Source organism: Telopea speciosissima, chromosome 6, assembly GCF_018873765.1.
Source record: "Telopea speciosissima isolate NSW1024214 ecotype Mountain lineage chromosome 6, Tspe_v1, whole genome shotgun sequence".
In the NCBI taxonomy this organism is placed as follows: domain Eukaryota; kingdom Viridiplantae; phylum Streptophyta; class Magnoliopsida; order Proteales; family Proteaceae; genus Telopea; species Telopea speciosissima.
Window position 1 is genome coordinate 54,618,941 of NC_057921.1, and position 14,584 is coordinate 54,633,524.

The 14,584-nt window shown below is 40.7% G+C and overlaps 1 protein-coding gene across 2 annotated transcripts in view; it reads left to right on the plus strand.

The window, feature by feature from the left end:
* LOC122664096 overlaps positions 1 to 14,584 on the plus strand; it is a 236,003-nt gene that overhangs the window by 32,646 nt on the left and 188,773 nt on the right. For both annotated transcript variants that reach the window (XM_043859785.1, XM_043859784.1), the window contains exon 10: positions 5,930 to 6,100. In XM_043859785.1, coding sequence (XP_043715720.1) covers positions 5,930 to 6,100 — 171 coding nt within the window. The remainder of the gene's footprint in view (positions 1 to 5,929; positions 6,101 to 14,584) is intronic.

Here is a 14,584-nt window from a genome sequence, read left to right on the forward strand (position 1 = left end):
TCCCCCGGTCCACCTGTAGTCCGTCTATGGTGTTTAACAGGCATTGACTGAATTAAAGCGCTTTCACTGCACATGCCTTGAAGATTCTATTTGGCATGTTCTTGGTAATAGAGCGTTTAACACATGCTAGTGTCAAAAAGAATATTCTAACTAAATGGGCGCTTCTTTCCTTGTTTGAAATGCAAGATGGTGTCTATGTGAGCTGCAATTAAGTTGTGACATTTGCTGGATCACGAGATTGCAATTAAATTACCATTATGCTCCTCGATTTCAGGGTTTTGCAGTCCAACTTGGCAAGGCCATCTCATTTGTTTCAAATCGAAATCTATTGTCGTTTTTTTTTTAAATTGCTCAGAAAAACGAGTGGAAGCAATTGTGGGAGCGTTTGAGCACCAGAAACCCTATTTTTGCAGCGTTTTCTTTGAAGACACGTTACGGGTATTGCAGGTTGCTAGATTGAGGAAGACTTGCATTGTTCTAGCCTCCACGAAGCATGCAAGGTGCTGGAGACTGAGAATTGCTGTGATTCTCAGGTTAGGGTTACGTTGTGAGGTAATCCTGTGTCAAATCCCTATTTTGTTATCTAGGTTATAGTTGAATGTTGATTGACCAAGATTGAACCTTGTAGTGGGGGGATTTGTATTTTGATTACATTATTACATTCTAAGGCCTATCAAGTGGGTGCTTGATAGGTTTGCACTTTGGGGTTGTTGCTCTCGTTCTTGTACGATCAAGGACTGAAGCTGGAAACTCATCCTGAGCCATTGTAGCGGTTAAAAGAATTAGAGTATTGAGGAATATACACAAAACTTGATACGGGTATTGTCTGTGGACGTAGGCACATTGCCGAACAACGAAAGACTGGTGTTGGGGTTGTGTTTGGATATATTGGAGTATGTTTGCTTGCAGAGTGGGTGTGCACATCGTGGTTGGTTTGACCAATCTTAGTTGCGAGGCGAGAGTGCATACGACTGTGTTACAGTGTGGTATCATCAGAATTTGAAAAAGGGAAAAGTTTGATATACACTGATTCACCCCCTCTCAGTGTTGAAGCCAGTTCAACAGAGTGGGAAACATAATAGAGTGACGTGTTCCTCATGTTGAACCAAATGGTAAGCCTCAAGTAAGGTGGAAAATGTATCACGACCAAGAACCTGGATATGGATCTGGTCATATTCCTGGTTCAGTCTTGTGAGAAAATGTACACCCTTTCCATCTCATGCTCCTTCTAAAACGTACTAGCATCAGTGGTACAAATCATGGAAACAAGGTGATAGAAGTCCAACTGTTGCCACAGTGTATTAAGGGTGGAATAGTAAGCTGGTAGGGACAATTCCTTCTGAGTTGTTTCACAATCTTGTCATCTTAGTTCATAGATTTATGCATAATTGTTGGACCGTACATATGTGTGTCTTACTGCATCCTTAAGTTCCTTGGTGGAATTCAATAGAACAAAGTTGGGGCTGATAGTAGAGTCCATGCCTCCATGGAGTTCAATAAGAAAGACATGATGAAGGCATCATGTGCCAACCTGGTATTAGCTTCCGTAGGGTCAGTAGGTTTAGGGATGTCACCATTCAAGCACCCAAAAAATATTACCATGGATAGTGAGAAGGCAAGCCCGAGATCAAGTGAGATAATTTCTCTCATTCAACTTAGTAGGTCCTATCTGTGCATGTCATCCTTGTGCAGGGGCCATGACAGAATTTGTTGTATCATATTAGGTCATTACTAGCTTATATGTTTTTATTATTGCTATAGTACATATAGTTATATACTGCACGCTTAGGGAGCCTTGTTGCATAGACGTCCTCCAATACCTTCAGGTTGCCTTGTCTTTGTGATAACTATGCTCATTATACAAGCTTTCTTGAACTTTCAGCTGAGATTATTATTATTGTCATTGACTTCAATAAAACATTAAAGAATTTAATGGACTTCCTTAAACTTCCATGTTCTTTCTTGTATTGCTAGGTTTTCTGATTTCTTCACCGTTGTCTAACTCTCCCTAGCAATGGGGAATATGAATATTTTGGCTTATCCGTATATTAATAACGTACACTATGAATTATTCTTATTTTTGTGAAGAAACATTGGCAACTGTTGGTTTTTTTTTTTTGTTGTTCCTTATAAATTGGCTTCCTAGAATATTGGATCCTTAACAAGTAAGAGCCTGGAGTTGGTAGGTGTTATGAGGAGACAAGGGATGAATATCGCTTGTATCCAAGAGACAAGATGGAAGGGTAACAAAGCTAAAGTGTTGGATGACTTCAAACTTTGGTATTTGGGTGATTATAGTAATAGAAGGGGAGTGGGCATTATTGTGGACGAAGACCTAAAGAATGCTGTAGTAGAGGTTAAAAGAATGGGAGACTAGGATTATATCCATCAAATTGGTATTGGAGAAAGAAGTTGTCAATATTGTTTACGAGTATGTACCCCAAGTAGGATTGAATGAAAGTAGTAAGCGTCAATTTTGGGAGCACATGGATGATTTAATGCGGGGTTTTGGCCAGGATGAAACGATTATTATTGGAGGGGACCTGAACGAACATGTTGGGAGGGACCGTAGAGGACATGAAGGTCTATATGCCGGCTATGGGGTTGCGGAGAGAAACGAGGAGGGGACCTCAATTCTAGACTTTGCGGTCGCTTATGATCTTTCCATTATTGAACACTTTCTTTGAAAAAAGAGAGGAACACTTAGTTACCTATTGTTGAATTATTTATTCACCCGTGTCCCCCTTTGGATAGTCCGCCGTGTTAGAGCTCCTGTATGATATACATATTGTTTCCTCCCTTTCCTACAAGGTCAGCCTTTTAGAGGAAGCGGTTCCAACATGGTATCAGAGTAGGCTGGGGTCACGGTATCAAATCCCTCTGGGAGCGGGCTGGTGTTGAATTATTTATCCACCTGTGTCCCCCTTTGGATAGTCCACCATGTTAGAGCTCCTATATGATATACATATTGTTTTCTCCCTTTCCTATAAGGTCGGCCTTTTAGAGGAAGCGGTTCCAACACCTATAAAAGTGGGAATCATACCGGCCAAACAGACTTCTTCCTGACAAGAAGGGCAGACAGAAAGGTGTGTACGGACTGTAAGGTTATCCCTGGAGAAAGCTTAATCACCCAACATAGATTGGTGGTCTTGGATATGTACCTCTGTGCACAAAAGCATAGTAAGAGGGAACCTTTGTACCCTAAGATAAGGTGGTGGAGGCTAAAAGGGGAGTCCTTAAGGACATTTACTGATAATGCGGTTAAACAAGGAAAGTGGGACTTTGAGGGAGACACCAACGCGATGTGGAGAGAGATGTTGACTCGTATTAAGAAAGTTGCCAAAGATGTGCTAGGGGAAGCTAAGGGCAGCCCTCAGGCCCCTAGGGAGACTTGGTGGTGGAATGTTGAGGTCGAAGCTGCCATCAAGACCAAGAAAGATTGCTTATATCCGCCTTTTTTCAAAATCTGGTATATAAGAGATCTCGAGCATTCCAAACCCTAAGAAAGCGACAAGGAAAGCGCATCCCCACTAAGAAGGAGGCAACTACCCTCATTATTCCCAAATTATATATTGTTATTTTTTAATATAAACAGAACATCAATGAAAAAAGAAGACATGGCAAAGGACTAACGAAACGGGGGATAGAAAGAGGTATATTGAAGCCAGAAACGAGGCTAGGAAGATTGTGGGGATGGGTAGGGCGAAGAAATATGAGGATCTCTATTTCAACCTAAACTCAAAAGAAGGGGAAAAAGCTATTTTTAAGATTGCTAAGATGTGAGAAAGGAGGAGTAGAGATTTAGATCAGGCGAGGTGTATCAAGAGTAATGAGGGAAGAGTGCTGGTAAGGAATGAAGACATTGTGAAGAGATGAGATGAGTATATTTGTCATTTATGACCTACTAAATGGAGATAGGTCAAGTAGAAACAAGCCGGACGACTATATTATTCAACAAGACACCACAAGTCATAGATATGTACGAAAGATTAGTGTGGTGGAAGTTGAAGAAGCCTAGAGATAGATGAAAACAGGTAATACACTAGGCCAGATGAGATGCCAATAGAAGTTTGGAAAGCCCTAGGATGTTGTGGGGTTCATTGGTTAACCACGTTGTTTAACAGGATTATGAACACAAGGAAGATGCCAGATGATTGGAGGAGAAGCATTGTAGTCCTGGTCTACAAAAATAAAGGTGATATCCAAAGCTGCAATAACTATAGAAGCATAAAGTTAATGAGTCAAAATATGAAACTTTGGAAGAAGGTTATTAAAGCCCGTTTGAGAAGAGACTCATATCTCGGTGAACTAATTTGGCTTTATGCCAGGTAGATCCATAACAGAAGCTATTTACTTATTGAGGAGGCTCATCAAAAGATATGGAGATAGCAAGAAGGATCTCCATATGGTCTTTATTGACCTGGAAAGAGTGTATGATAAAGTTCCTAGAGATTTAATCCAGAATGTCCTAGTGAAGAGAGGGGTGTCAAGTATTTAAGTAGATGTAATTAAAGATATATATGAGGGAGTTGTGACTAGTGTGAAATTTGTGGGAGGTCAGGGCAAGGAATTTCCAATTACGATTGGGCTACATTTGGGATCAGCCTTAAGCCCTTTCCTATTTGTGCTTATCATGGACGACCTAACCAAGTGCATCCAAGATGAGGTCCATTGGTGTATGCTCTTCGCCGATGATATAGTTTTGGTGGATGAGACTAAAGCAGGGATTAACACTAAGTTAGAGCTTTGGAGATCTACCTTGGCAACAAGAGGTTTTAAGATTAGTAACGAAGACAGAGTATATGATGTGTAATTTTAGTCATTTTATGATGGATATTGACACGGTGCAAATTGGGTAAAGAGAGTTACCGCAAAGCGACTATTTCAGATATTTGGGATCAATCATAATAAAGGTGACATAGAGGATGATGTTTCACAGAGAATTAAAGTGGGATGGTTGAAGTGGAGAAGTGCGTCCGGAGTGTTGTGTGACCGACGTATTCCTTTAAAGCTTAAAGGAAAGTTCTGTCGGACAGTTGTATGACCGGCTATGATGTATGGGGCAGAAAGTTGGGCAGTTAAGAAGCTTTGTGCAGCAGAGATGAGGATGTTAAGATGGATGTGCGGAAAAATTAGGAAGGATAAAGTAAGGAATGAGCATATTAGAGCTGACTTGGGCGTGTTGCCCCAATCAATGACAAGCTCCAAGAGAGTCGTTTGAGGTGGTATGGTCACATTCAACGGAGGCTTAGGGACACCCTAGTAAGGAGGAGTGATATGATCCCAATTGAAGGAGCTAAAAGAGCTAGGGGCAGGCCTAAAATGACCATAGGAGAAGTTGTGAGGAAGGACATGCATAGTATAGGTCTTGTAGCAAGTCTGACTTCGGATAGAACCTATTGGAGGGCAAAGACTCATGTAGCAGACCCCATTTAGCTTAGATGATCCTGACTTGCTGGGCTGTGCCTCTTTCCTCTTACTTTCATCTTTCTTGTTTCATTTTTTTTTTATTGTAATATTAGTATAATGTGGTTATAGTTTACTATGGTATGAGTGTAACATGGGTATAGGGGTAGTATAGTCTTATTGTTATTTACTTGGAACCCTACTGTAATCCTACTTCAAACTATTATAAATAAAGGAGGCTAGTGTCATAATGGACACGTCACAATTTCCCAAATCCCAACACTTTTATTTCCCATCTTGCACTTGTCAGTGCCCTTTTTTTCATTTCTCATTTCATTTCCCATGTATTCATTCCCCCTTTTTGTTGTTTAGACCTCTGTTTTACCTATTTTGTTTTGTTTGGATCCATGTGGCCGACCCTATTAAGTTGGGATAAGGCTGTGTTTGTTGTTGTTGCTCCTTATAAATTGGGTGTTTTTTTTTTGTTTTCTATATTTTTTAAGAATGTCATTCTGTGTGGCAGTGGAAAGCTATCTTGGGAACAGGTACTGAAGTGTGCAAAATTACGTAAGAGATATATAGCTCTTTATGCTTCGCTGCTGAAATCTGATGCCAGTAGAATGTTGGTTGATGACAACAAAGAAATTGAGGAACTAGATCGTGGACTTGATATTGAAGTCATTCTTCAGTGGAGGTAAGTGTTTGCTCTAAAACCAGCATGGATTCAAATTTCAGTATTCAACAGGGTAGAGGAATCTGCTTGGGGTGGTGGTATACCTGATTTGACTATGTTCATGTTCTACTGAGATTTAAGAGCATCTTCGGAAAAAAATAGTGTTTGAATTTTCTGATTGCATTGTTGGTCCAGTTGCTTACTACTATGCATCTTGAGCATTCCTTGGAAGACTCTTGGTCCATATTGGTCTCTGAAAGGTAGTAGCCAGGAATCCCAATATCAGAGTTTGTCATTTTTTTCTTACTTCTGTAGTTTTTCTGATTTTCTGCATATGCTTCTGTGATATTGCACTCTGAAGGTGAGCAATCTGTTTGGATAAACAATTAGTTCCATCATACTTTTCCCTAGTATTGTTTTGTATTTCACAGTTATAATTATTTTAGAAGAATAAAATCATGTTTTTCATGATGAATAGATTTAAAAAAAAAATGACTGGCCCAATTACCATTGGATTTCTTTCTTTTTATTTTTGGACCAAAGTACCAGCAACAAGTTCATATTTTACAATGAAAGCTCTTTCTGTTTCATCGCCTTTTCTCTCCCCCCCCACCAAAAAAAATAAAGCGTAATTTACACTTACCTCCCCTGAGGTATCACGTAATTACAAATCTACCCGTGAGTTTTGGATATTTACGCATGCCACCCCTGCTTTCCAAAATAATTAATAAGTAAACCCACTCTGTTAGTTGTTCCCGTTAGTTGCACACGGCAAGAGTGTTTGACATTTCATGACCAATATACCCTTTCATCCCAACCTGCAATTGAAACCCTCATCCCATTATCACCGAGACCTCACCTCCATCTCCCATTATCTCAACCCTGGCCGCCAACCCCTTTATTCTCCGATTTGATATTATTGACTCGATTGAGCTACTGCTCTTGAGGGTTTTTGATGCCTTTGCTGAGAATGGGAAAAGATTTTGAACCCAAGCTAGATGGATGAAGTCTACTTTCTTCGACCATCGCCGTTCCCACTCAAGGCTGCTGATTCGAAGACTCACGGCTATCCTGGTTCCTCCAGCCACTGCTGCAACTTCTGGCGAAGCCCTTCCCCTGTTTAATTTATTTTACTTTCTTTTTATTCTGGTCAGTAATAAATCCTAATTCATGTTTATCTAGCTTTTTGTAAAACCTTGATTTACCTGCAAATCTGCAATTGACATTCGAGAGTTCCAATCAACCCTGTTCTAATTCTGATCTAGATGATTCAACTTAAAATCTTGGAGAGCAGATCTGATTTCAATCATTTCTAAAAGTCACCTGCCACGGTTTGGCTCATTTTATCCTTAAATGGTTTTTCATTGATCCAATGCTGTATCGTTTGAATATGGTTCTGGTTTATGATTCTTGCTGAGTTTAGGACCTAACAGTTCCTTTTTGTTGGAATATTGTTAACCTTTGACTACAAGGCCGGGCCTATGCCTGATAATGTCTAAATGGGTTGGATAGATCTTGTTTGGGCTTTTGGTCTAATTATGTTTCAGACCTAATTTCTTGGACTTGATTTAAGATGCAATCGTTTGCCACTGATCTTTATTTCCGGTCCCTTTTGCATCAAAGAGTTCAGTTTAGTTTGTTTTTTTGGGTTTCAAATATAAAAGCAATAGGCCCCAAGGGTGTCAGTTGAATGGGAGAGGGTAACATAGATGTCGGTTCAGTTCTGTGAAGAATGACAATGGAAGAGAAAGGGCTGGTGAACGATTCGATTAGTTTTAGAAGAAGAAGAAAAGGTTTATTTTAGCAAGAAGGGCAATTTGGTCAATATATGATATGTTCTAACGTTTTTAGTCCCAGGTTAACGGAGTGGGTTTACTTATTATTTATTTTGGAAAGCAAGAGTGGCATGCATAAATATCTAAAATTCACTGGTGGATCTGTAATTACGTGATATCTCAGGGGAGTATGTGTAAATTACCAAAACATAAAATGATAAAATAGAAGAAAGAGGAGGAAAAAAGGTCTTGAAAACTAACCTTCATTACTGGACCTATATTTACTAGATTCTTTGTTGAAAGATGACCCATGACCCGGATCCGGATACACTGGAGTGTCCAGGTTCATTATGCACATGTTGCTCATGTGATTATGCTAGGATTTTATTTCTATATTTGTAATGATCTTTATTCTTTAATTATAAATAAAGTGGTGGCCTCTGTCTTCTAGACAAGCCAAATCATTTTATCTCTTTTCTCTCTCTCTCTCTCCTTGGTATCAGAGCAAGAAACCCTAAATAATTTTTTGGTTTTCTTTCTTCTTCGCTGCCGCCACCCGTAAGCTCCACCACTGATCTCGAGGCTCTGGCCTCACCACGTCAAACATGGTTGATTGAACATGCGCAAATGCATGTCGTACTTGTTAGAGTTATTAGAATAGTTGTATAAGGGTAGTTCTGTCATTGTCTTATTATTAGACATGGCTAACTTATATTTTCTGTTATTTCTTCTTTATTTCTATCTACCTCCCTAGGGTGGTCTATATAAATCTTTCAATAGTTTAATGAAGTGAATACGTGTGTTGAGAATCACTTAACACACATATTCGATTTTCCCCAAAACTCTCTTCTTTGTCTTCTTGCTGCGAATTTTGTCCCATTGCTTGAATCCTTCCATTTATTAAAACTGACTTGGTATTAGAGCAGTTCTTTCACTAGTTTGAGAGTCGACTAAGACTTGGCTGTCCTCTTCACCTCTTCTTGGAACCCTAGAAAGGTAGATGGTTCCATTAGAGGTTGTATCATGTGAAATACCTCACATATTTCATTCTTTGGAGCTGTTTCTTTCAAACCAACAGCAAATGGAGGAAGATTCTCAGCTTATTTAGAGCATTTGAAGCCCTAGAAGCTGGACAGAACACTACCGTCAGCCTGGAGAGTCTTTTGCCCATCTCTGTCTCATCTCTTCACCTATTGGGATGAGGTTTGAAGTCTTTGAATTGCCTGAGGGTCCCCTTTTAGACCCCCAACAGCTCAGTTCCTAAGAGGAGCTGATTGAGGAGCTTAACTCCAATCTGTGCTGCACTTCAGGTATCGGCAGATTCTGTTTCTTCCTTTCTCTGAGTGCTTTGGTAGTTTTAATGCATGGAATAGTTGTTTTTTGTCATCTATTTGGGTGCTTTGGTTATTGTGGAGTGGAACCAAAGTGTCTTTTGAGTGTTAGTTACACTTTTTCATCAAGGATGTGCTTTCGGGTTACTTGTTAGCTGGGCTGCTACTTCTTGTTTCCCGTTGTTGGCAGCCAACACATTGGATGGTTATGAGATGCACTCAAGATGTTTGATTTAAGTTCTCCTTCAGGATTGACCTGCTTGGGCAGTGTATTGTTCCCTTTGTTTGCTGGATATCTTACTTGTGTGTGGGTAGAGGTTACTCCCCAGTTGTGCAAGACACCAATCTGTTTTGTTGAGTATTTTGGTACCATGTCTACTATGTTTGGGGCTGATTCTGAGGTCAGTGGACCACCTTCGGCTAGTGGTCTCCCCACTATGGCTTCCTTTGACAATCCCAACACTCAAATATCTGTTGTGAAATTGGACAATACCAACTAGTTGGATTGGTCCCGTTCTGTGAAGTTGTTCCTACGCAGTAGGGGAAAGTTGGGATACATTACTGGGTCTATCAAGGCTCCTGCTACAACTGATCCAGGTTATCTCAAGTGGGAGACTGAGAACTCCACTGTTATGACTTGGCTGATTTTTTCCATGAAACCTGAGATAGGTAAGAGGTTTATGCGTAAGGAGACTGCCAAAGATATCTAGGGCAGTGTCTCCAAGGTTTTTGAGAGAGTTGGTGACGCAACAAAAGTGTATCAAATCCTCCAAAAAATCATCTATATGAAACAGGGTGATAGGAGTATAACTGACAACTAAAACATTGTAATTAGCTTGTGGGAGGAATATGATCACTATAACAACCTCTAGCTGTCCAATTCTGATGATGAGGCAAAGGTCTACAGGAGCCACAAAAAGGAAAGGATCCTTATTTTCCGTGGTGGTCTTAACCCAGAATATGAGCCTCTTCGCTTGCAAATCTTAGGGAGATCTCCCTTTCCATCTCTGGATGAAGTGTACAGCTACTTGCAAAGTGAAGAAACCAGGAGAACAACTATGGATATTGCACCATCAACAGAGAGATCTGCTCTTATTTCTAGTTCCCACAGAGACTGGAAAAGTGGAGGGAAAGGCCAAGGACCAACTCGTGGAGATCACCGTGAGAAATTTAAATGTGATCACTATGGAAAGCTTGGACACACCAAGGACAGGTGTTGGGATCTTTACGGATAGCCCCCTAGTATGCATGGTGGTTCATCTAGTGCCCGTGGAGGTAAGTGAGGGGGAGCTAGGGCTCATTCTGTGACATCTGAGTTTGAAACATCTTGACCCCAGCCTGCCCCTGATTCCCTTCCACAGGATGATATTGTAGCCTTCCGCTGGTTGGTGTCTCACCTTGGAGGGTCAGCTACTGGTCCTACCTCTGGAGGGTCAACTACTTCTGCCTCAGCTCTGCAGGTCTCGTCTGCTCCTTCTGCTGCGCCTACTTGGATTATTGACTCTGGAGCCTCTGATCCTATGACTGGTATGTTACAGTGTTATGGTTCCTACTCCATTTGCTCTGGCTGGGATAAGGTAAGGGTTGCTGATGGTTCCCTTTCTTCTGTCTCTGGTAAGGGTAATGTGAGAGTTACCCCTTCTATTTCCCTTGAGTTTGTTCTTCATGTTTCTGATTTTGCTACTAACCTATTATCTGTGAGTCACCTAACCAAATCCTTAAATTGTTATCACTTTCTTCCTTTTCTAGTGTCTTTTTCAGGATTTGTAGACAGAGGGCATTATTGGCAGTGGGACTGAAAAAGGAGGACTCTACCTTTTTGAACCATGGTTACCTGATCAATATACTGCTGCAGCTTATGTTTGTGGTCGGAATGACCGTAGTACTTTGGAGTTTGTAATGTTTTGGCATCAACATTTAGGTCATCCCTCTTTTGTTGTTATGTGGAGACAGCTACCCCACTTGTTTACTTCTTTTCCTTCTTATATTTTTTAGTGTGAATCTTGTATTTTTGCTAAACATTGTCGCACAGCTTACCCTTATCGTGGTATTAGATCTACTGGACCTTTTTCTCTTGTTCATACCGATGTTTGGGGGCCTTCTCCTATTACTTCTTTATCTGGATTTCGTTACTTTGTTTCATTTGTGGATGACTATTCTAGATCTACTTGGACTGTTTTGTTGAAACAAAAGAGTGATGTTTGTGATGCTTTCAAGGATTTTTATCAACTTACCAGTACTCAGTTTGGTACTCGAATCCAAATTGTTAGGTCTGATAAGGGGGGTGAGTACATGTATGGGGGGCTCCAACAGCTCTTTATTGATAATGGCATCATCCATCAACTGGGCTGTGTTGACACCCCTCAACAAAATGGGGTGGTTGAGAGAAAAAACCGCCACTTGTTGGAAATCACCAGGGGTCTTCTCTTTAGTATGCATGTGCCCAAGACTTTTTGGTCTAATGCACTTCTTACTGCTGCCTTTCTTATTAACCGGATGCCAACTCTACTCCTTGGCTCCAAATCTCCCGTGGCTCTTCTTTCTCCTCAATCGTTAGTCTTTTCTTTGCCTCCAAAAATCTTTGGTTGTGTTTGCTATGTTCATGTCAACAAATCAGCCCGTACCAAGCTTGATTCCAAAGCTCTCAAGTGCATCTTGTTGGACTACTCTGATTCAACCAAAGGGTACAAGTGCTACCATCCTCCTTCCCGAAGGCGACTTCTCTCCAAAGATGTCACCTTCTTTGAGTCTATTCCTTACTTTTCTTCTCCTCAGCATCCTCTTCAGGCGGAGAGTACTAGAAGTGAACAGGATGCTGATGTCATTCCTTTTCTATCTCCCTTGCCTACCTCCACTTCCCCATTCCTATTTGATATTGGAAAATACAAAGAAGTGGATGTTGTTGATGCTGATGGTGTTGTTGATATTGATGCTGATGGTGTGGTTGATATAGATGCTAGTAGTGGTGGTGATGCTAGCAGAAAAAAAGAATAAAAGGGAATAAGATTCAAAGATGTTGTATTCACAAGAGGTTTGTGGCAGGAATGATAGGAGTACTGTGGATTCTGTGATGCTTTTTAGGCCACCTATCTTTTATTGTTATGAGGAAATAGTTGTCTCACTTGTGTACTTCTTTTTCTTCTTCTCATGTTTTTCAGTGTGAACCATGTATTTTTGCTAAACATTATCGTATTTCTTATCCTTATCATGGTAATAGATCCATTGTTCCTTTTCATATTGTGCATTCTAATGTTTGGGGACCCGCTCCCCTACCTTTTTGTCTAAATACCGTTATTTTGTTTCATTTGTTGATGACTACTCCCAGACCACTTGGACCTTTTTAATGAAACAAAAGAGTAATGTTTATGATGCTTTCAAGAATTTCTATCAGTTAATTTTTACTCAATTTGGTACCCACATCCAGATAGTTCACTCTGATAAAGGGGGGGGGGAATACATGTATGGGGGGCTCCAAAAGTTTTTTATTGATCATGGTATTATCCACCAAATTGCATGTGTTGATGCACCTCAACAGAATGGAGTGGCTGAAAGAAAAAACCGCCATCTGTTGGAGGTCACTAGAAGTCTTCTTTTTAGTATGCACGTTCTCAAGATTTTTTGGGCTGATGCTTTTCTTGTTGCTGCCTTTCTCATTAATCGGATGCCAACTCTGCTACTTGGCTCCAAATCTCCTGTGGGGACTCACCTTCCTCAGACTTCTTCTGCCTTTCCTCTTCCTCCCAAGGTATTTGGGTGGGTCAGCTATGTCGATGTCAATAATTTGGCTAGGACGAAGCTTGATCCCAAGGCCCTCAAGTGCCTATTCCTTGATTATTCCTCTTCTACCATGGGGTATAAGTGCTATCATCCCGCTTCCCGAAAGTGCTTCCTCTCCAAAGATGTCACTTTCTTTGAGTCTATACCCTTCTTCACTCCTCATCAACATCCTTTTCAGGGGGAGAATAGAGGGAATGAAGATGATGTTTATATCCCTTTCTTCCCACCTTCTTCAATCTCAAGTGCATCTTCTTGGGCTACTCTGAGCCAAAGGGTATAAGTGCTGTCATCCTTCTTCCCGAAGGTGACTTCTCTCCAAAGATGTCACGTTCTTTGAGTCTATTCCTTACTTTTCTTCTCCCTAGCATCCTCTTCAAGGGGAGAGTACTAGAAGTGAACAGGATGCTGATGTCATTCATTTTCTATCTCCCTTGCCTACCTGGAATAAAGATAAGCCAGGTATGGAACGAGTTTATGCTTTCCTCATTGGCCTTAACCCCGAGTATGATCAGAAACGGATTCAAGTTCTCAACAGAAGTACCTTTCCTACTCTACTTGAAGCCTATATTATGATTCAGCATGAGGATCATCGTCATTCTGTCATGATGCCTCCCACTGCACCTCCTCGGTTTGCTCTTGTTACTACACCACAGACTCTTTACCTATGGAGGGTGCTAGTTCGGTCAATAAGGCTAGTTCTACTCGTGCTCTAGTACAATATGACTAATATGTCTGCCCTCGTCACACTAGGGAGACTTGCTGGAAGTTACATGGTCATCCTAAGGGGGTGGGAAAGGATGGAAAACTGGTCCTACTCGTCCTTAGGCTCAGGATCACTTAACTAAAAAACCTGACGTTGTTACTAGTACTTCATCTATGTCTATAGCAAAACGTACGTATGATGTCTCAGTTTGGTTCTATCTCTTCTACCATGGCTTCCTCTCCATCCTCTGCTTCCCATTTAGCCCAGTCAGGTATTTTTCTTGTGTCTTCTCATACTGATTTTTCGTGGCTAATTGATTCTGGAGCTTCGGATGATATGACCAGCTCAACTTGTTTTCCTCATATACCCTTGTTCAGGCAAGGACAAGGTTCGAGTTGCTGATGGTTCTCTTTTTGCTATTTCTTGTAAAGGGTCTATAACTTGCACTCCCAGTATTTCTTTATTTTCTGTCTTGCATGTTCCCAATCTTTGTGCCAACTTGCTTTCCATTTACCGTCTTACTACTGATCTCAATTGTTCAGTTCACTTTTATTCTCACCATGTTTTCCAGGATCTAGTGATGTGGGCAACGATTGGATATGGTTGAATGTGGGTTGGTCTTTACTACTTGGGACCAGGTCTTATTGCTGCTCCCTCTCCGGTTTCAGCTCATATTACCCGCAAAGACAATGCTCTCTGACAAGTCCATCACTGGCATCGTCGTCTTGGTCATCCTTCCTTTTATATTTTGCGTCGTTTGTTTCCCTCTTTAGTCAAACAATGTAATTTGGACCATTTTAATCGTGATATCTGTGAACTTGCTAAGCGCACACGATCCTCGTATTTTTCCAGTGATAATGAAAATTTGATTCCTTTCTCTATTTTTTTTTTGGGTGAATAAAAAATTTCATTACCAAAG